Source organism: Limulus polyphemus, unplaced genomic scaffold (assembly GCF_000517525.1).
Source record: "Limulus polyphemus unplaced genomic scaffold, Limulus_polyphemus-2.1.2 Scaffold6099, whole genome shotgun sequence".
Classification (NCBI taxonomy): Eukaryota; Metazoa; Arthropoda; class Merostomata; order Xiphosura; family Limulidae; genus Limulus; species Limulus polyphemus.
In genome coordinates, this window is record NW_013671709.1 from 23,745 (window position 1) to 47,882 (window position 24,138).

The following is a 24,138-nucleotide window of genomic DNA, read 5'->3' on the forward strand; positions in this document are numbered from 1 at the left end:
ACTAGAATGGTGCCTGGGATAGAGGGGTTGTCATACAAGAAGAGGTTAAGATCTCTCAAATTGTTTTCTCTTGAAAAAGTAAGAGTTAAGAGGGGATCTGACTGAGGTTGTCATACAAGAAGAGGTTAAGACCTCTCAAATTGTTTTCTCTTGAAAAAGGAAGAGTTAGAGGGGATCTGACTGAGGTGTTTAGTATTGTAAAGGGCATTGATAGTGTTGATGCATTGTGTTTTTTCATACTTAATGGTGAGAATGACAGTTTTATTTTCCTAACAGGTTGGTTGGACTTTGAAATGGGTTATCTTTGGATGTTGTGGAAGCAGTAAATTTAAGTGAGTTTAAGAGAAAGCTTGATAACTATATTAATGATAAGGCCTGGCTTTTAGGATTGTTTTTTTAAATAGTTTAGTTTAGAGGATAGAACAGTCTAGATGGATGAATAGGTTCCCTATTGCTACTAAACATTATTTTATAAGATAATGAATCCTGAAAACTGTACAAAGCTACACAATTTGTCAGAGTTAGCCAGTGCTTTAGTTCCCTTAATGGCATTTTTCTTTTAAGTTAATGGTATGTTATTATGACTTGTTTGCAGTAGTTAACAGCTTTGTTGCTCAGTCACTTTTGCTGCTAGTGTGTAATTTATCTGTTTTATATTTATTTAGCTGTTCCATTATTTTAACTGTTCACTTAGCAGATTATTTTCATGCTAGTAATGGTTTTGATTATGCAGTGTTTTCATTACTTTTTGGAAACAACCCACACTTTTCTGTCTGAAAAATGCTTTTCAGATGGAGACTTATAAAACCATACATCACTTATTGTATATTTTGTTTCTGCTTCAACAATAAATCACACAAAAATTCTTGTTAGGTATTTTCATAAGTAGTAGTAGGCATTTGTCTACCTAGAGAGAAAATAGGTTTTTTTGTGCACATTTTTAAGGGTTTTAGTCATTCAGGCAATTTTTACAGTGGCTTAAAGTCCCATCTGGGATGTGCACTGACAAAGACATTTGTTACATTTGAAGATGGTGTGCTGAGGTGGAATGGTTAGTATTTCTCAGCCTCCTGTGAGTTCTTTTCTGTACTGCCTTATTTGCTACCCTTGATTTGCAATCTCTTAGCCCACTGCTGACAGGAGAGCACCAAGCACTCCTCTCCTCAGCAAGTGTCTCCCATTCATTGAGACTGATTTTAGGTGATGTTAAATCTCTTTTTTTCACTCATCTTTAAATTGAAAATGGGGCATCCTGGTGGTTTTTTTCAATTGCTAGCTCACCATATAACAAGTCTTTGGGAATGCAGCTGACACTGGCTAAGAACCTGGTACATAGTGGGAATGCCATCCAGCTGTAGTACCTCTGAGTTTGTCATTTTATCCTTCCAGGTGATGGCCAATATTCTCTTAATGCAGAGCATGTGAAATGTGTTTAATCGCTTCTCCTGCATAGCATATAAGATCCATTTTTCACTGCCTTATAACAGTGTACTAACCACACATGCTTGATACATCTTGATTTGAGTTTTGGTTCTTAGTTTCTTGTTTTCCACACATGTTTGTTAAGCATGTTCATAACTAATACAACCTTACCTATTCTACTGTCCAAATTGCTTTTCATTTTATGATGGTAGAACCCAGATGTGCAAATGAGTTCACTACTTCAAGTTCTTTGTTTCCAATTTTGATGTGTATCTGTGTTTCAATATTTTGCCCAAGGATCTGCAGTTTCTTCATACTGATGGTCAGGCCAAACTCTTTGCAGGCTTTTGCAAGGTGATTGATAAGTGTCTGCAAGTCATTCACTGAATGGGCTACAAGAGTGACATCAGCAAACTTTCTTAGCATGATGCAAAGAATCTTAGTTTTGTCCCTGAGATGTGAATGGTTGAAGAGTTGAACACTGGGTTGAGTGTGCAAATAAATTCCTTCAATTACTCCATTGAATGCACATTGGAGCAACAAAGAGAAGAAAATACTAAATAAGGTGGGAGCCAAAACACGTTTCTGTTTAACTCCAATGACGATGACCTACTTACAATGTAAGTAGGTGTGTAACTCTTGTGAAAGTTCATTACAAAAACGAAACTAGTGGATGAAATTGTTTTAAATTTGACATGAAATGTCCTAAATGTGTGTAGTTTCTGAAAAATAAGATATTAAATTTGATTTTATCCACTATTTATAAAAAAACATTCTTTATTTAATGTAGTTATTTGCACTCGGACTCTGAATAGTTCACATGCAATGTGATTTTCATTTTGAGTATAAAAATACTGTTTGTTATCTTACAGTTTTCATATTTCATTTGCATAATCTCTAGAACCTCCTGAATGAATATCAAAAGTTTTTAAGGTAAATATTTATATTTATTTTCCATTTTCTCTACTATCTCACTAACTAGTTATCATCAACATATGGTGCAATGAGATGTTTAAAATCAAAAATGGAAATATATACGTATCTCTTAGCACTTTGTAGAAGTCTTTTGAAACTTGTTTTTTTAAATATGCATAATTTCATGTTTTTGTCTTTTCACTTGTAGTTTATTTTTAATTTTCCTTTCAAATTCTTTGTCTTTTATTCTTGATGCCAGTATCTAACATGTCTCCGTGGTGCTCTATTGTTATTATAGGACGACACTCATGCACAAATTCTTTTACTAATGCTCACACACACAAATGATGCCATCTTGTTTAGACATTTTTACAAGCCAAGTTACAAGTTAAAAATATAAAAGTCATAAATTTTTCCTTATCCTTTGGCATTGGCTGTCGATGCTCTCAACCAGGACTAGTCTCACCTTTTCCATATGCATATTCTCCTCTTTGACTTCTTCCTCAGATCATTGCCTTGATATGTGACACTCCTTTCCAGTTCCTACTGGTGGCACCTCTTTGGTCAGTTCAATCTTTGTTACCTCTGCTTCTTCATTTAACATACAGACTCCCCTTTCTTTATCATATGTGCCCCTCTCTATTGTTTCAAACTCCCACATCCATTTTTCATCCAGATATGTATCATTCTTACATATTTATATGTGAGATTTGTCTTGTCCATTGCCCTTAGGGCTGGACTTTCCAGTTGTGTAGCCTTTTACTTGTACCGTCTGTCAGTGTAAGTGGTGGGTTTTTCATCATTGGTTCATCTGTCTCTCTCTTCTTCTCATCTGCCTTACTGTGAACTACCTTTCTGACTTTTTCACTTGGCTGTTTGACCATCATTTGTTAGTCTCCACCATTGCTGGCTATTGGGTGCACATAAACACTACATTTCACCTTTACCATTATCACAGGGTGTTTTCCTTTTATGTCCTCTTCACTTTGTTCTGATCCTTCCATTTTCATTGTCCACCTTGCCAAACTTTCATGCCTGACTGAGACCTCGATGTGGTAGTTCATGCACTAATACATGCTCTGTTCAAGCTGTTGTTTTCTTGCTCTTTATACCACATTTCTCCTAAGACTTGTTTCCTCCTCCTCACCTGTGGTCACCATCATTCAAATACCTGTGCTATTGGTGCTTCTTACACTCTTTTTTTGCCATACTTATTTACTCCCATGGAGTACTTTCTGAAGGGAGCTCATCTAGGTTTAAATTTTGCACCTATCCCTCCAACAATTCAATGAGGGATTCTAGCTGCTCTGTGTATGGAGATGAGGTATTGTCTTGGAAGCTTTGTTGCATTAACATATAAATTTATGCTTCTGAAAAATAATTAAGTATAATTGTACAAGACAGTGTATCAAGTTTGAGCTACTTATTTTGCATGCATAGACCATGTGCCAACCCTCCACCAATAGGAGCCCGACACACTATGAGTCAGATGTGTTTCTCACTTGCTTTTGATTTTCAATACATTATTATTTGTATTTTACTACAGCCTTTTCCCTCCTTTAAGGGATCTGGTCTCTAGTGCTCACCTGTCTGAAGCAGTGAGCAAACGTTTTCACAAACATGCCATAAACCTCATGATTCCTGACCAGTCGGGGTTTTACTCTCAACATTTTGTTGTCCCCAAGAAAACTGGGGATGGGAGACCAATCATTGACCTCACCCCTCTCAATCAATTTCTAGATCCTCCTCATTTCATCATGAAGTCATTTCTGCCCTTCCATGGATTTTCACTCCTTGTCTGTGGATAAACAAATTCAACATAGTGGATGCATATCTTAACATTTCCTTCTCTCTCTTTCTTTTTCTTGCTTCTTTGGTTCATCCATAAAGAGCATGTTTTCCAGTTCCAGGCTCTTCCATTTGGGCTTGCCTCAACCCCATATGTGTTTTGTTGTATAGCCAGAGCTTTTGCTTGCCATCTTCATTCATTGGGTCTCCAGTCTCTCATCATTATATGGACAACTGGCTTCTTCTGGAGAAATCCATCCTTTCTCCTACCCAGTACTTGGCTCACTTGGGAGTTTTCTTCAATTTCTACCTCAGTTGGGCCAAGCTTTCTCCACTACCTCCTCAGGATATGGAACAGTTGGTTGTCAAGGCTCATTTCTGTCCTTCTCTGCCAACTCGAGAGGTTCCATTTCTTTTGGGGAAGTTGGCTTCCTTGGAAGCTGTAGTGCCCCTCAGTTGTGCTCATGTGCATTCCTTGCAGTGAGAATTTCACAATCGATGAAACTTTAACTCAGATCCCTTGGCTGTTCATTGGTCAATTTCTCATTTCCTCCACCTTCTGAGGGGTAAGGTGATTATGGTGCATTCCGACAACTCCACAGTCACTTCATACATCACCAAACAAGGGGGCACCAAATCCAAATCTCTTTGTTTTCTAACTCTGGAGCTCATATTCTTCATAGGCACCAGATACAGCTCTTTGCTTGTCTTTTTCTGGTGCTTTGAACCATATTCTAGATCGTTTATCAAGACCACACAATGTCCTTCCCATGGAGTGGTCTCTAGATCCTCAGGTATTCTGGTGGCTATGCTCTCTTCTGGGTACTCTGAACATAGATGCTTTTGCCACTCATATGAACAACAGATTGCCATCTTTCTGGTCTTTGTTTCCTCATCCTCAGGCATTAGGTGTGGATGTCTTCAGATAGGAGTGGAGGAACCTCCACATCTATGCCTTCACTCCTATATGTCTCCTCCTCAAAGCTATTCCTGTCATCCACACCACTCTATGTCATGTTCTCTTGGTGGCTCAGTTTTGGCTGATTCAGCTTTGTTTCCTTCTCCAAGTGTTGTCTCCTTGGCTCCTACCTCTGTCTTCATCTCTCCTTTGTCAGCCTCATTTGGGCATCTTCCATCCCACCATTCCCACTCTCCAACTTCCTTTTGTGGCTCCCGGTCTCATTTGTTTATACCCTGGAACCCTTTTGTGTCATGTGACCTTTCTCCATCACCCTTATGAATTGGGTTCATCAGCTTATTTAATTGGCTTACTCTTCCCTCTCCTTGAAAGAATTTCTTCTTTATCATGTCTTATCTCTTCTGATTTGACATTTCAACAGGTTTCTAGCTGCTCATTTTTGTCCTCCTTTGAGGAGATTGTCCAGGTGGGAATGTGTACTACTCTCCGTACTTTTGTCTCTCATTACATGTACAACCTAGCTGTATCCTTCTCTGATGGATATCATCTGTCTCTTTTGGCAATTTTACATGCACTGGTTCAACCATAACTTGGGTGTCTTTTCCTGTTTGTTTTATTCCAGGGTCTTCCTTTTTTTCTTTGATAACTTGCTCAATGGCAAGTGTTGCCTGGTTAGGTATGCTTTCCTCAAAAACTGCACCATATACCTTTACAGTTATAACACTCTCTATTGAGTTATGGTGCTCCACATGCGTATTAGTAGCTTACCTAATGGTGTGTATATATTTCTCTATATATAGTATTCTTTTAAGTACTTGGTGAACCAACACTCTTGGACTGTCATGAATAAAGCAAAAGGGATTGCTGCCCATCCCTGCTGCTCCTTCGATTGAATAAATCAAGACCAGTCTGCTTTGCAAAATAGGGCTTTGTTTGTGGTCATTCAATGTATTTTCTCAGGTGTGATGTTCCTCTGGTCTCCCCACTGCCTTTTATCCCTCCCTTACTTGAGTGAAATTTGGGAGTCCTTGCCACTTCCCAGGTCCTCATGAGTGCTGACCACATATCATAACATTATATATCACTACACTCAGTTTAGAAAAGGGCAAATTTGGGAACCCATCACTCATATTGCCTACTGGAGTTTTGTTCCCAGAGGTGCTGATGTAGGTGGGAGCTAGACCAGCCAAAGCTGGATCTTCTATGTAAAACCCAGGTTCAAGTAGATAGTGCCCTGTTCCTACAGTTGAAGCTGGTAGATGCCCCTTCTCATTAATTCTGGTTGTAGGATGTTTTCATTTACCTGCTCCTACGATTGAGCTCAGAGGAATTCATCCACCTTGTAATACTGGTGTCCGATGCCCTGTTTGTATGGTTGAGCAGAAGTTCCACATCCTCCTTGTAATACTAGGTGCAAGGGCTTTTTTCCATGCTTTTATGGTTAAGTTGAGTTTGTTCTTTTACTGTTTGTAATACTGGGTTCAGGATGACTCACTGTTTTTATGGTTGGGTTCAGGCTTAAACACGGCACTGTAATTCTAGGTTTGGCTTGTTGTACTTCCTGTCTCTAATTGTTGATTTGGAAGTTTGTCTGGAAGTTCCTGTTTGCTTATTTTCTCATCATACTTCTGGTTGCTTGCAGTATAACACACTGTTTACTTATTGTTGGGGTAGATGTATATATTATTCATGGTCTGCTTGTCCTGACCACAATACTGCTTTTGTTATTTTGGACAGTACTCCACCTCATAATACTGAGGACAGGATATGGAACCTCATCTGTACAGTTGAGGTTGGATATATGCTGTTATTTTGTTTTCTGAGGCCTTTTCATTTAATAGTCCCTGCCTCAATTCTGCACATTTTATGATGCTCTAGTTCTTTGATGACGAAGAGCATACCTATTCCAGATGTGGTGCAGTTCCCCAAAAGTGTGCTTCCCATCTGTTAGGAAGCACCCAGGTTCAATTCTGTACGGATGCTTTCCACAGGAGTCTTTCGTTTTATATAATACACTTGTCCCTCCACCAACTTAATGTGGGATTCTAGCTATTATGTGAGAGGATGTGTATGTCATATCAGAATTTATAATTTTCTTACACTGAAAATAGCTTTCCAATAGATGGTTACCACCACTCACTTCCCATCCTTCTGTCTCACTTCTGGTGTTATTATGTTTTTTATGTGCATAATCTTGAAAGGGAGGTACACGTAGAATAATACAGAGGGAGCCAGCTGCTCTAGAAGGATGTCTTGCCCCTATCGGTGGAGGGTTGTCACATGCTCTATGCATGCTAAATGAGCAGCTCGAACTTATGGGGTAGAAAGGTTAGTGCATCAAGTGAGAAACATTTCAATACATTAGAGGGCAGTAGAAGATCTAGTAAAAGTTGTTATGTGAGGGAGGTAAGTATCTATTGGAAATCTATTTTCATTCTAAGAAAATGATAAATTTCAGATCTTTTACAAATACATTTTTTCCCTGCAAAGTGGGCTAAAATAAAAGAATAATCTAGTGTTTGAACATCTTTTGTCAGCAGAAGTTGCAGACAACATCTCATTAAACATTTAATAGAATTTTGTTTTAACTTGTAGATCAGTGTAATCTTAATGTGAACGATGTGTAGAATTCTTGCTTAAGATTTGGTGTAGAAAACTTCATAAAATCTGTTATTCGTGTAGCATTCAGGTATCTGCAAAAATGCATATTAATTGAAATGTACTGCATGAATAGCAAAGGAAACACAAGTGAACAAGAAAAGCAATATTTTTATTCACAATGAATAACTGTGTATTTTAACTTATTGGCCAGTTTTTTGTCCGATATATGGTATGGTTGCTGGTGTAAAGAGAGGCTTTCAAAAATAGTTACGTACTGGTCAAGGATAACAAGAATTATTTACATCTACACAAGACACAAAGAGAATGAATTATGGTACATCACAAATTGAACAAAGGGCCCAAGTGTGGTATCCCATAATTCAAAGCTGTGAACATCACTAACTATTCCAGATAACATATATAGGGGAGACCCCCCCCCCCCCCAATCATACCAGTTTGTGGACATAGACACAGGGTCATGGTGATACATTCTTCGAGCTGTTACCACTTATAATCTTTTTCTAAGTAAGATGGATTAACACATATTATTCACATCCTAATGTCCAGTATAGGAGAATGTCATGACTACATGCAGAACACCTGCTTGAAAATTTAGTGAAAATTATATGAATATACCTGGATATATATATATATTCCATACTAGTTCATGAGTCTAAATTAGTAACAATTGGATACAAAAATACATTCTTCTTTATCCCAGGGTCTTCCAGCCGAAAACACTGAAGTTAAACTGAACAACCATATTGTAAAGTTAAATACAGGTCATAATATGCTGTAATCATATCACATGCAAGACTCCATAATACATACATGAAGGCAACAAAGGGGGCTGGGCATAGCCAGGTGGTTAGGGCACTCGACTGAGGGTCGCGGATTTGAATCCCCATCCCACCAAACATGCTTGCCCTTTCAGCCATTGGGGGCGTTATAATGTGATGGTCAATCCTACTATTTGTTGGTAAAAGAGTAGCCCAAGAGTTGGTGGTGGGTTGTGATGACTAGCTGCCTTCCCTCTAGTCTTACACTGCTAAATTAGAGATGGCTAGCACAGATAGCCCTCATGTAGTTTTGCACGAAATTCAAAACAAACAAGCAACAAAAGGATACACAAAAACCAGTAGCCTGTAAGTTAATATGAAATATAATGAACTCAGAAATAATTGAAAATAGTGAAAATCAAAATTAAACCATAAAATAAATTTATATGGCCAGGCAGTCATAAACAAAAACTGAATCCAAAATTCAAATCAGGTAGTTTTACCTCTACAGTACTGTAAGCCATTCCTTTTTGAGTTTACACTCATGCTATCAACAAAATGTGACTCAGAAATTCTTAATTTCCTTTACGTATAGTAGAGCATGTACTATATGTAAAGGAAATTACTTATATTACATGCTCTACTCTCCCACCTTACATAAACTCTGCTTTCCTGCCATAATTCAGATTTTTCTTGTTAACTTTGTAACAATGTATTTGGAAGTCAGCATTAATTCTGGTGCAAATATTTCCAACAATATTGGAAATTCTAAACCTTTGGAGGCTTTACTCATACAATCTGCTTCTATCATACATTGTGATTCCATTGTTACATTGTCAAACCATTTTGACTAATATATTTGGACCATTAATACTGAATTGTATATTGGTATCTCTAGTGGGTTTTACAATTGTGTGAGTGCTCAATTTGTATAACAGCCATCATTTCCTCATTACTTTCAACAAAATCTATCATTTGCTCATGTCTTTTCATTTTCAGTGTCTGTAGAACATGATTTATCTGCTATCCTCAATCACGATCTAGCTTCTGCTGGCCTCTTATTTTTTACTCTTAGGTACATTCTATTTTAAATCTTGAACCAATTTCATTTACACCTGAGGATGCTGTGCTGGTGACATGTCAGACTATTCAGTACTTGTATCGTCATTTATTTCACCTCCTGATATTCAGGTAGTTACTGATGCTTTTAAAAACTAGCAAAATGTTATTAGACTTTATATTTCACTTCTCATATTACTTTTCCAGTTCAGACCATCAGATTGGTTATTGGAGGGAGATCTTCCATGTGGTCTTGTACTTTGACTTATTGTCAGTTTTTTGCCTTGCATGCTATGATTTTTTCTTGTTTTGAGTCTTTCTTTTCTTACCCCATTATTAGCTATTCTTATTTTCCTAATTCATTTAGGCAAAATCAAATATCAACTTTGTAGTCTTCATTAACTACTGGTCTCACTGATATTTTATTTCCATGTGGTTCTTATGTTCCTCTGACACTTTAACCCATTGTGCTCATCTTCCTCATTGTTTAAATTGAAAGATAATTTTTCGTACCTCATTTATTTCATTACAAGTATTTCACCTAGCTGGTTTCCTATTCAGGAGAAGTATGCCATCAGAATTTGATTACAGTTTTAGCTGCTTGTTTTGCTTCTTGTTGTCTTCCTTTCTTAAGACAATTAGCATTCTCTTGTCTTACTTTGTCATTTACTTCTCAATAGATGCTCACTACATCTGCTCGTATCTTTTATCGTTTTGAATAGCCTAACTTCAAAGTATGCAAATTAGGTCTTTTCAATCCGCTCATTGATTCTCTTTGCTTTTGAACAACTCCTCTATCTGTACTTTTGGGGGTTCATCTTGGATCTTTTCTCCATCTGAATTTATTGCATTAGTGTACTTAAAATCTTCTAAAGTTAAATAAAATTTTCATCTGAAATCTGGTGGAGATGAATGTTTGGGATGTACAATATAAAAATAAATAAATTTATTTTTGAAATTTCTGAACTACACTGTTATAATATTTGTAAAAAATAAACTGAATTTTTTAGGTAGGAATCCATTTCTCTTATTGTTTTTTTTCAGTGTTCCATTTGTTTCTAAAAATCTTAGCTTCACAAACAATGCAACAGTTCAGAAACAAATTTATTTAATAAGGCTATTTCAAAGTAAGCCTAGTGGGTCAGGAAGACTTCCTTTCAAGAAACAAACTGGATTAACTGCATTTCATGATTCAGAAGGAAAAGGAGCTGGTTTTAGACAACTCTTGAAACCATTCTTTTTCACTCTTGGGGTAAGTAAATTTACTCATATTTACATTATTTTATCACATAAGAAAATTATTGTATTTCAAGTCCATTGTACCTGTAAAATGTGAAATAGAACTAGAACATTGTTTATGAAAGTTATATTTCCTACTGTCATTTGTGCATTTTTGTTATTGTACATTTACTTGTAATTATATAGAGGAACTGTTGATAAAACACTTGTTTTTGATGGTATTGAGCAGGTGCAGTTACACTTTTTACCGTATTATTTTTTTTCCAACTTGAGTTTGTTGAATTTTGTATTAAAAAAGTGAGATTTTATTACATTAATATTTGTTCTCTTAATTTATATATTTTATTAAATCAATAAAAAAACTAGTAGGGATTTTCAGGAAATAACTTTAAAAAAAAATTATTCACAAGTCAAAGAGTTAGTATTCAAGGCACCATTGGAAAAGAACACTCTTTTGTGGCTGCACAATAGAGAAATAATTATTTTTCTTTTGCCATCACATTTACGTTTAAATTAATGTCTTAATTTTTCCAATAATGATGTGCATGGAAAAGGATTTACTTAACAGTATTTCTATTGAAGAATATCTTTCCTATCTTGGGAAGGACTCCTCTGTGTTTTCAACATTACTGATTGTGTGGACTGTATATGACTAGTGTATTAACATTAAATTACACATACTTCTTAAGTATGTATTTTTGTTACTTTTATGACAAATTTGTGTTCCCTCTTTAGCTTTTTTCTCAATAAAATTTTAAAGTCCAGTCTGCCCCTGAAGGTATCCTAAAATTAGGTATTTGCATGAAAACCCTCAAATACATATTGCAGTTGTCAGTTTTAGTCAATTTAGTTGAAAAACTCATGCAATCAATAAAATAAGGTAAGTTAAAGTGAGACGTTATCTGTTAATTAAATTTTTTTTAAATGTAAACCTCTTTTATTGAGGATGAGCTGATTAAATTGTTCCAAGTTCACCTTTTATGAAGGTAAAATGTTTATCTTCAAAAGTACTTTTTGTATAAAATATTATCTGAACTTAATTTTAGCAACTTTGTACTATCGGAACATAGGTGCTAGTTGGTTGCATATATAGTAACTGTCCTAGTACAACATGACTCACTATACATGTTATATCTGGCAGAGCTTTGCACTCACATTCTGGATCTTATTATATCAACAGCTGTAAACCATAAAGTTCCATTAAATGGGTGGCAACATATAAGATTAAAAACGTTGAATTAACGTTTCTGCTACTTCATTCTTCATCTTTCTGTTCATAAGACAATATTATGTAAGAAAAATTACATAATATTCTCCTTTCTTTACAACACATTTGAGTGCATGACAAAGAATCAAATTACGTGATGTGTTTTTCACTTTACTAAATTAGTCTTACAAAGTATTGAAACATACTTGTTTGAATATTTACATCCTCACGTATACAGTGTTGTAAGCTATATTTTCAGTGTTTTAATATAAATGTTATTTAGAAGGCACATGACATTAAGATCTAGTAAATTTGACTAAGAACTAGATAGTAAGTTATCTATAAATGCAAGTAACAGCTCATTTCATTTAGTGAATGTCAAAGTGAGAAATTTAATGAAAAATTACTGAGTGTTCAGTGTGTTGCATGTTTGCTTATCTATCAAAGCTAAGTAGCTAAGTTACATGTATGTATTGAAATATTCTATTTGAAGTTAGGCTTAAATTTAGTTGCAGAGTTTATGTTAAAAAGTTGTATTTGAACTTATGTCTACAACTTGTGTCAGCGTGAACATGTCTATAGCAACATTACAGGAAGAAATAAAGTAGCAGAAACTTGCTGAGAATTTGAGCTGGGGTCGTAGGAGATGCTTGAAGCAAAAAAAAACTAATAGATACTTTTAATCGAAAGAAACTGATAGATACTTTTAAAAAACTTATAGGTATTTTTAAATATTATGTTTTGCACCTACTCATATAGGTTTTGGGGTAAGACAAAATGCCAAAAGATGTGATACAGAGAAAAAATCCTAAGCAATATTTTCATTTGTTTTTGTTTATTATTATTATATAGATATATTTTCTAGATTAACTTTTTCATGACATGATTTTTTGGATTTGGGCACTGAAAATTTTGTGCTCAAATGTAGTAACCATTCCCACATTTAACCTTTATTATTTCCTAACTATTTATTTTTGTAATAATTTATCACCTAAAACCTTTATTCTCTTATTCAAAATAATTATAAAGCTTCACTGTGAGTAAAGGAAGTTTTTTTTTTCTGTTAATACACCCTTGACATCAGAAAAATATTATCCCTTTACAGTTTCAACTTAAAAATTCAGCAGCCAGCTATATACATATATATATATAGTGCAACTTAACAAAAGTTATGAAATTTGAACATGATTGTTTTTTCAAACTCATGAAATAGGTATCTTGATATGCTATGAATATCTTTTTCTGTCTCAGTTACTTGATGGTGCTAGCATGCTTCACCCTCCACAGGCTTTGGATCAGTTTGCTTTAGCCTACAATCAGGCTGATTTTTTGTTCTTTGATTCTCAGCACCTATAATCAATTTTACCCATTTGAAGGGCAGGCCCTGATTATCCTGTTCATTAATCCAATGCCCAATTTTCTCGCCTTTATCCTACAGTACTTTTCCACCATCCACCTCCTCTCTGAGGTGATCCACCAAGATCCTGAGGGTTTTTGGGGGAAACATTTGCCCTACTTACATCCACATTGATCCATTTGTCAATTTGGCTCTTTCTTTGCACATGTAGGGACTTAACTTTTCTCTCTATAGGTTAGTATCTGGAGATCTTACAGTGACTTTGGAATCCAGAGTGGAATCAGTGAGACGACAGTCAACTCTTTCCTCATTGGTTGGTCGTTTGTTTCACTCTGAGCTTTGATCATCCCCTATTTTTGTTTCCCATCCTAATCCTTCCCATTCTTTACCTATTTCTTCCTCCAGGGGATCTTCCTCTCATCATTTTATTTGACACAGAATGTCATCCCACCAGCAGTATCGGTGCCTACCCTGTTTGTTCTGGTCCGGTGGGGAGTCATTTACCTGAGTTTATTCCTAAATGGTGGGAGTTCACCAAGGATCTTTGGGTTCTTCAACAGCTTCCTCTCCTCTCCCACATTATCTTGGATGCCCATTTCCTTTTCATTGCATCAGGATCCTACCACAAGTCAGCATTTGTCTGAGGCAGTACAGGATTTTCTCTTTCAGAATGCCATCAAACCTGTCGTTCATCCTTCTCCAGGGTTTTACTCCAGACTATTTGTGGTCCCCAAGAAACCCGGAAGCTGACAGCTTGTGATTTATCTGTCTCATCTCAGTCACATCTTGGTGCTAACTCACTTTACCATGGAGTCGTTTCTCCCCCTTAGTTGGGTTTTTTATCCAGGTTTATGGATGACCAGGGTAGATGTCTCAAATGCTTATCTACATATTCCTATATCTCGTCTGTCGAGACGCTACTTTGATTTGTTCATCAAAGGATGATTCATCAATTTCACACTCTCCCTTTCAGGCTTGCTTTGGCACTGTTCTTTTGCCGAGTAGTCAAGGTTTTTCCCAGACAAGTGCATGATTGAGAGTTGTGCTCACACCATTTAATGGAAGACTAGCTACTGTTGGCTCCTTCCAAACTGGAGTCTGCCCAGCACACTTATGTGCTTCTTTTGGAGGCAGCTTGGGTTAGTTCATTTATCAAGTTGGAGAAGTTCTTCCTTGTTCTTACCCAATATCGTATCTATTTGGATGTTTTTTGACACACATCTCAGTCGGGCCCAACCTTCCCCTCTTCATCTCCCTTTGATGGAGCTGGCAGTTCTCAGTACCCTTACTGCTCCCTCTGTTACTGCTTGCGAGGTCCCATCTCTTTTGGGTATGAGGTCTTCTGTGGCAGCACTTATCCCCATGGGTTATGCTCATATAAGATCTCTTCAATAGACTGTCCACAACCAATTGAACCTTGCACGGGATCTCTTGGATGTTGCTATTACCCTTCCTCCTTCCCCTGTAGATGATCTGTAATGGTAGTTGGACAAGGCTTATGCATCGGCAGGTTTTCTGCTTCCTAACACTCATCCAGATTTCCAGATTTTCATGGATACTTCACTTCACAGCTGGAGGGTGCAGGTTGAGCAGCAAGTAGCTTCAGGTCAGTTGTCTTACCATATCAATATCTTGGAGCTTCTTGCCATGTATTGGGCTTTAGATCATTTTGTTCATCTTGCCAGCAGTCATCTGGTTTTGATCCATTACAACAATTCTATGGTGGTGGCATATATTAATCACCATGGAGGCACCAGTTTTTGTTCCCTTTGTGGTCAAATATTGTATCTCTTTTTTTGGGGGGGGAAGGGGGTATTCATCTCCTTGCATGTCATTCACCAGATACTTTCAACCTTGTCATGGATCATCTTTCCCACCAGGAAGAAATTTATCTGATAGAATGATCTCTAGATTCTCAAGTTTTCCTGTGGTTATGTAATCAGTGAGGTACTCCCACCTGGATGCATTTGCCACAATTCTCAATACCAAGATACTTCAGTTTTGGTCTCTTGTACCTCAGTCACTTGCAACGGCTATCGATGCATTCAGTCAAGATTGGACAGACAAATTCCTATATGTGCATTCTCCCATCCAACTCCTTTCCAGGGTGATTTCTATCATTCACACCACTCTGTGTCAAGTCCTTCTGATTGCCCCCTAGTGGCCAGCCCAGCCATGGTTTCTGTGGCTGCTCCAGATCCAATCTGCTCCACAATTGCCTCTTCCCATAACTCCATTTCTTCTATGGCAACTTCAGTTCCAGGTAGTTCATCCAGCCCTTTTTACCCTTCATCTTCACACACCTGGTTTTTATCCGGTCCTTGGTGAGGTGATCCAGTTTGTCACAGCAAGTAGTTTCGTTTTTAGCATCAACCATTTGTACTTCCTCCATGGAGGTTTATCAACATACGTGGAATGTTTTCTGCCATTGGTCTTTGGGTTGTTCCCTGCTTGTTCCACTGTCCCTGTTATTATGGATTTCCTCACTTGGTTATTTGATCTGGGGACTTCTGTCTCCTTGATCATGGGTTATCTGGCTGCCTTATCCCACACTCTTTGTTGTTCCTGGTACCATAAAGTTTTTATCTCTCATACCTTATCACTATTGTTGCATTCCTTTGAGATGAGTTGACCTCCAGGGCATGCAGTCCTTTCAGATTGGGATGTCATTGTGGTGTTGCACTTCCTTACTTTACCTCCATTTGAACCTTTGTCATCTTGTTCCATGTTTCATTTATCCCTTAAGGCATATTTCTTTCTATTTTTGACCTGTAGACGTCATCGGTCAGATTTGTTTGCCATCGACGTTTCATGAACTTATATTCTCTTTTATCTAGATTGATCTTTCTGTCCCAAAATTGCAGCAGCGTAAGAGGGGAATTCCTTCTTCTCGCTGATTTCCATTTCCCACCTTTATTCCCGATCTGATCCAGATAGACTTCTATGTCCCATTCATGCTCTTCATTGTTATATTGCCCACATGACTTCCTCCATAATAACCATTCTTACCTTTTCATTCCTTGGCAGCTATCTTCAGTTCGTGATCTTTCTCCGTCCACCCTTACCAGTTGGGTTCAGCTTTTAATTCAGTTGGCTTATACTTCTTTGTCTCCATCTTCCCATAATTTGTTCCAGGTGTCTTCCCATCAGATTAGGCAACAAACTTTTTCCCTAGCATCTCATCTTCATTTTTCATTGGAGGAAATTCTTCAAGTGGGCTTGTGCACCACATTGCATACTTTCATCTCTCACTATCTGCATTGTGTTGCTTTTCTTCCTCATTGGGTATCAATCATCTTCAACCTGTTGCTATTCTTCAGACTTCAGTGAGAATGTAACTTGGTAAGTTTTCTTTCTATTTTTTTTTTTTTTCAGGGGCCTGTCCCATGTTTTGACCAGGATCCCGCTTTTTGGTGAGTGGGACCTGTCCAGATGTACTTCAGTCTCTTACAATTGTACAAACTAAATTTGCACTGTAAGGCCATGTGACTTTCAAAATTTCCATGCCCACAAAATCCACATTGTTCATTACAATCACATAAACTAGAGATGGGGTGTTCCACACAATCATTCATAGGTTATTCCTCATGATATATTTGATTCATAAATACGCCCATTCCGGAGAGTATTAACCCATGGACTTCATGGGTAAAGCAGAAGGGAATTGCTGCCCATCCCTACCATTCCTCAGATTGAATAAATCGGGTTTGGTCTGCTTTTCAGAATATGGTTTCGTGGTCACCCACTGCACTGTCTCTGGTGTGAATGCTCCTCCAGACCCTTCACCTCATTTTTCTCTCTATGTTTCTTCCATTGGAATACGAGAGTCTTTACTACTTTCCAGTTCCAAGTTGCTGGTGTGGTGGACCATGGAGGTATCCTCCTGAATGAGATATACACAATATAAACAATAAAGACTCCATGCAGTTGAGAGTAGGATGGTGGTGTTCTGCTGGTGTAGATGATATGTCCTCCAAATGGGTGCTCTATCTCTGCACAGATTTGTCTGAGGGGGTGTTTTAGCTTTGGAATGAGCTGTCATAATGATTGGGATTCCTCAGCCTTGTTTTTAAATATTTCACGTTATGATGCTTAAATGAAAAATAAAAAAACATGTACTTTGGATAAATGACATTAACTATACAATAACTGAGAAAAATAAATGACTAAGAATATGTCAAGAGATTTATTAGGATTTAAAAGAAATAGTTAACTCTTTCAGTTTAGTGCATCTAGCTTTGTGGGGGCAACAATATGGCAGTATGAAAACATGCGAGAACTAGCATCTAGTTATATAAGAAGACAACATAGTTGGTGGCAACATGGGAATGAATCATCTTACAAACATGGAGAGCTACGAAGGCAGGTAAGAATTATATTTTGGGAATTTTGAAAAATATTTTTAATTAAGTCATTATGTTAAATACATGCAAAACAACCATTTTCATTTTATTTTCAGATTTTTGATTTTACTGCATGTTCTGTTCTTCAGGTGGTATAATTAGAATTACAGTTGACAAACTAGCTTTAGAAATTTATCTTGAATGTTGGACTTGCTTATGTATAATTAAGTTTTTATTACTGCTAAAATGAAGTTATATTCAGTATGGTAGTTTTAAATGAAATGTACTGTTCTTAAGTGTTTTGGATTTGTTGAAAATACACTTTACTTTTATATTTAATCCTTATCTTTTTACATAAGGGTGTTTTTATGTTCTTCAAGAACAGTCACCCATATTCATCTTGATAATCATGAAGCAATCCAATTGAAATAATAACATATAACAGTATAATTGTATTTACTTCCCCAAAAAGTTTTCTGTATCTTGAAATGATGATTAAACCCCAGAAAATAATGTCTTGTGCCTTTTTCAAGGGCTTACAGTGTCACAGACTACTTATACCCACTGATACTTAAATGACAGTAATTGTTAAGAACACAATATTCAATAAAGATGTAACAGTAAAAAAATGGACAGGGAAACAAAAGAATCTCCATTGATTCAATCTAAAAAGCACATAATAAAAAGAAATAAAAATAAAATGTATAAGTTCTTGTTCAAAACTATTTGTTTTTGGCCTGAGGTTACCAAATTTGTGGTTAGCTTATTACTTGTTTGTAAACACTGAAAGCAAAATGTGTACAATTGGGATGGCCAAAGCTGGAAATGAATGAAATTGTCAAAAGCATGCCTACTGAATGCAAGTGGAAACAAGGGAGAGGGGGGTGGGGGGTGCACGACCTCTCAGAAAATATTGACAGTGGAAATTTGGGCCTATTCTATTGCTGTGGGAACCAAGATATCTTAAAAAATCAGGAAAAAAAAACCAAGTGAAATTCATATGAGCATAAGCAGTTTAATGATCATTTTACATGACTTTCTGAATTTTTACCTTAATCTCTTTGTCTTTTTTTTATTCTTTATCACTAGCTACCAAAGTATATTATGATCTATATATTTTAATACTTATTTGGACTAAAAACTGAATTTAAGTTAAGGATGTCATAAACCTGTCTAAATTTATGTGTGGTCTGCTATTTCAATGGCTATTTTTTATGCTGTACTATATTATACTTAAAGCCTGTTATTTAAATTTTAAGAGTTTTTGGTTTACTTTTTTTTCTTTTTTTTTATTCAAAATTGCAATACAAATTTACATAAAAACTTTCATTTTTTCAAATAAGGTTTTTTTTTCTCAAAATACAATTATCTAAACCTATATTTGTATGTGCTTTATAGATAGATTATGTTTTAGGATAATTTTGTGTTTAAATAGATGTAAATTTCTTAAGTATATACATCACGTACTCACACTTTTTCTGAATTTTTAAATAGTCTTTTTCCTAAGTATCTTTTTTCATGATGTGTTGTTTCTCATTTATTCTTAAGCAAATGAATTGCACCTATGTGTTCCAAAAATGTTTCATTACTAATCTATAATTTTTCATGTTTAATTAATCGGATTTCACCAACTACTAACATTTATTTTTACCATTCAAGCTTAATTTTCTTTTGATGAATGTGGGTTGCATCCTTATTCAGTTGTTGTTTCATATTGTTGAACTACAACGTTCTTTTCAGTTAGTCATTGAAACATCAAACAGTACTTCTAAATTCTGATGGTGTGACCAGTGTAAAAGGCATATGCTGAAATGTCATGTTTAAATCTATTTTATTTTCTGGAGTTATATTAGCTGTCATTTCAAGATATGGTAATTTTGAAAGCTGGTAATAGTATTGGTTTTACAAAACACATCAATAATAATTAACACCATCAGGTACTGCTTGAATTATAAGCCAAACCCTACTATTAACATATAACATATAAATACTTTGTGTGATAGAAAGTCTGCTAAATCTATAAATAATATCTTCATACTTAAATCGATTAAGGAACAACGTCTTCTAAAGTCACTCTAGAAATGTAAAAGACTTTTTTGTGAATGCATGTAATAATGAAAGACCATCATTATTTAAAAATTAAGTCAAAGACTAACTTTTCTAAGAAATGGACTTTGTTACAAAATAATTATTAAAAAAATTGTTGAAAAACAATGTCTTGTCTTAATCCTTTTTTAATGCAAAGTTTTAACCAGTGGTTTATCTTGGATCAAATTCAGTAGGGTCATGTGTTTTCCTCACAAGTTTGATTGGGTTTAAACTTTTTCCTGCAAGCACTGCTAATATGTACAGATACTTTGTACTATAGAACTTTGTTTTATATTTTATTCATGTTTGTATTTTGGCCACCTCAGAATGTTAGAAACTATTGATGCTATCATTATAATAAATTTTCTTAACCTGAAATCTCAGCTCTGTTTTGCTGTTAGTAAAGCCACTCCTTTAAAAAATGAAAATGTCTCACCTGTGCAATTTTAAACTAGCTTGTACTGAGCTTTCTCAGTCTTAACTAAAACAAAAAAATATTTAAATCATCAAAAATAATTATGTGAGTACCACATTATAAATGAAATTGGCAAAAACATTTTAAATACAATTAAATATATATAGTATTGATTAAATGTTTTTAGCTATCTTGGTGAGAATATAACTTTGGTGTAAAGGCTTTATTATTCACCAACAATATACTGTTGCAATGTTTAGATGGTTGGTACTTTTATATCTTTTACTTCCTTCCTTACCTAATTAGCCATTTAATGCTTTTTAAAGTAAATTATTAACCAGCAGAAATTGCTTTTATTCATGCAGTTATTGAAACTTGTGAAACATCATTGTTGTGTTTGTTCAACAAATATATTTTGCATATATTCATATCTTATAAACTAAAAAGTATTTCAGTATATGGTAAGTAGTGCCTTAGCTAATCTTAAACTCAGTAAATGATAAGGAAAATGCCATACAAATTTGTCTTTGTCATATTCATTAAAGATTATAAATTGGTTAATGGGGCATGGAGAAGTTAATATAATTTTTTATTGTACTGCAGGTGCAAGTGACTAATATTAAGTCACTTGTAAATGAATGTTAAGTTTAATAATAATGTTATGATACAGAATTTTATTTTTGACCTTAGAATGTGTTTTTACAAGCACAATTACTTTCTTCTACAGATTAACTTGTGGTGGAACAGTTTATCTGAAGGGCAGAAAGTAGCATGGGGAATTATTGGTGCAAATGCAATTGTGGTGTTGCTATGGCGAGTGCCTGCATTACAGCCCTTTTTGATGAAGTATTTCTGTTCAAACCCATCCTCAAGTAAGTGAAGATTTTACCAGAACAAAGAAGTATACATTTCGTTTCATTGTCTTTTCTTGTGAACATAATTATTATTATACCTCATCTGTTTTGACTTGGAGGTTAGGGTACTCTATTTACAATCTGTGAGTTGTAATCCCTTCATTGAACATGGTCAATCCCACTTTTCATTGGTAATAGAGAAGCCCAAGAGTTGGCAGTGGGTGGTGTTGACTAGCAGCCTTTCCTTTAGTTTATTACTTCTAACTTAGAAACAGCCAGCACAGATAGCCCTTGAGTAGTTTTGTGTGATGTTCAACAAACAAACAATTCTTTCAGAAACAATAATAAAAAATTGATTTGCTAAATTGTGTGTTCCTTCATTCACATGAAGTATCAGAAAATTGTTATTATTTTTACTCATAGAATATATAATGCAAAATAATAATCAGTATGCTCAGAACTGCAGATTTATGATGAGAAGATTTCGGTAGTAATTAGGACACTAACTAGGTTTGATATAATATTACTAGTGGTTAAAGCATTGAACTAGTAATCAAAACATTGCTGGTTACAAATCTACTTGTGCTTAATTATTATGTCTTTGAGCAAAACACTTTACATAAAAATTTCTTCAATCTACCTAGATGTAAAATTAGTACCAGCTAATAGCTACAGTTAACCTGTGATTATAGTCCAAGCTAGTGTGAAAATATTTTTATATGCTTGCCACGTGATACCAGAGTTAAGCAAAGATCATAGGGTGCCTTTAAGACACAGAAAAGATTTAACTTTCAGTTACTATTTTATACAACTTACATAATTTAAAAATGCTTGTAATGTAGGAAACAAGGGTGCTATTTGCTCTTAAGAATGTTTAATGACTGAAGAAATCTTCACACACTGCATTGTATGTGAACAGCCAACTTTATCTCCAGTAAAAATAGAATCAAAGTGCTCATGCATTATAATCAAACATTGAGAAATATCATCATATACACGCTTTGGCTTTTCAAAGAAGAATCATCATTATCATCATTTGAAAAATGACTAAATGGTGTAGTTCAAGTGTTGTCAATTAACATCATGTTATTCGAACCTTCTGAATTTTTCTTGTTGTTTTGAATAAGTATTGTTGCATCATTTATCTTGTAGTGTTTAAAAAGCTCTAGGCATCCTTTGGACTTTTTATAACAATTCACAAACAAAATGTGAAAGGAAGTTAAGGAAAAGAGATAGAGATATATATATATATATAGACTAGATGATTGTGAGTTTAGTCATAAAGAGTGTATAGTGGTGACTTGTAAAGGGTTATAGTCACAGATTGTATTTTAATAACAGAATAGAAAAGGATAATTCATCTTGTCAATTGGGTTCTAAAGTAACTGAACCAGCCTGTGTGTATTTTTGATGTAAAAGGGAATTATTTAAAGCTCCAGATTCAACTGTGTACCAAACATTTGTATATTATTTGACTTATTTTAATATATTATTTCAAAACAAATGGATTGTATGCCATGTTTTTGTTGTTTAAATTTATCACCAACAAGCCACAGACACCTACTGTAAAGAATCCTGCCCATTCACACGTATGTAAAAGAAAAACCTGAAAAACCTTCTTCCTTCGTGATCTTCTTTTTGCCCTCTTCCTCCATCAAGAACTCCTTGGCTGTGTAACTGATTCCCTGGAATCACGAACTGAAGCAGCCTGTCTGTCTTCCCCTTGCTTTCCTCATTAGTTTCAGGTTTATCCCAATCTCACTTCTCTACATCCATCACTACCTTTTCTCTTTCCAACCATATTTTCCCAACAAGTATCTATTGGATTTGATAGTACTGTAAGTGAACATGTACTTTAATCATTTTACATTCCTTGTTCAAACTCATCCTTTTAGTTATGAAAACCAGTCGTGGTCATTTAAAGGCTGTTTGTACCTAGAACTGTTTGAAACAGAAGTTCAAAAAAATATTTTCAGTGTAAATTATTAGTCTGTAAGTTAGCTAAATGATTAATGCACATAACAGATAAACTTTATATTTCACCTTTTAACTCTTGTTCACAACTTCTAGTTGGGTGAAAATCTTAAGGTTTAGCCAGTAAATAGCTTTAAAATGTTTAAAGCTTCATAGAAAACTATTTTACTTCCTTCAATCCATCTATGTAAGGAAGTAAAGTTAATTTTGTCAGTTCTTTTCATGTGAATGTATATCTTGCAAAATTCAACCATATTTTGTTTTATATTTGCATAAATTACTTTTACAGAGGCTGTTTGTCTTCCAATGATCCTGTCTGTTTTTAGTCATCATTCCTTTGCTCATTTTGCCATCAACATGTATGTGCTTCACAGTTTTTCTACAACTGCTGTAGCTCTGTATGGAAAAGACAGTTTATGGCAGCATATCTCAGTGGAGGTAAGATTGATAAAAAAAAAACATTTTTTTTATTTTACCTCAACATAGTACATTTATCCAGATATGAAAATGCAAAAGGTTAGCTTTAAGATTGTATAAGTTTTGCAATTCTAAGATAAATTTATTTACAGTAGAAGTTGTTTTTCTTATTTAATGAAAAGGGTGGAGGCTGTTGCACATTTTAAAAACATATACAACAAAGCACTTAGAAACCAAGGTATCAAAACTTTGTCTGTGAATCAAATAGACTACACCAGAAAGCTGAGAAGTTTTGCATGATATTATGTAATTTATAAGTACATAACCATCCAAATTGAGACCTAGTGAGACTTGCAGCAATATTGCTTAGCCTGAGTAATTTTTTATGAACTGTTTGGAAGTTAGTCATTTCTGATAAATTTGATTTTTGTTTTAAATTAATAAATGTAACTGGTAATTTTTAAGTCATAGATCTAACATATTTTGAAAGAGAAATAGAATTTACTCAGTGAAAAAATAACATTAACTTCCAAGTAACATAAGATCTCAAGAAACAATTCTTGGTGAATGTAATTAATAGAAATATTATATGGTGATCTCAAAATTACAGACAATTTGATATTGAAATATTTTGATATTTTTTAAAGCTGTAGTTTATAATTTGCAAGCTAGATTATACTTACCATGCAATACTATGTTTGTACAGATAGGCATGAATTTAGTAATAAAAGGGAGAGATATTACATGATGAAGCTACCAGC

At 35.1% G+C, this 24,138-nt stretch overlaps 1 protein-coding gene across 1 annotated transcript in view; it reads left to right on the plus strand.

Annotated features, from left to right (window-relative positions):
• Positions 1-23,398, plus strand: part of LOC106473345 — a gene marked incomplete at its 3' end in the record, with an annotated part of 28,441 nt that extends 5,043 nt beyond the window's left edge. Inside the window, exons 3-7 of the mRNA XM_022401794.1 lie at positions 277-332; positions 10,528-10,735; positions 17,509-17,652; positions 20,860-21,004; positions 23,250-23,398. Of these exons, the coding sequence (XP_022257502.1) occupies positions 277-332; positions 10,528-10,735; positions 17,509-17,652; positions 20,860-21,004; positions 23,250-23,398 (702 nt within the window). The remainder of the gene's footprint in view (positions 1-276; positions 333-10,527; positions 10,736-17,508; positions 17,653-20,859; positions 21,005-23,249) is intronic.
• Positions 23,399-24,138: the final 740 nt, after the last annotated feature.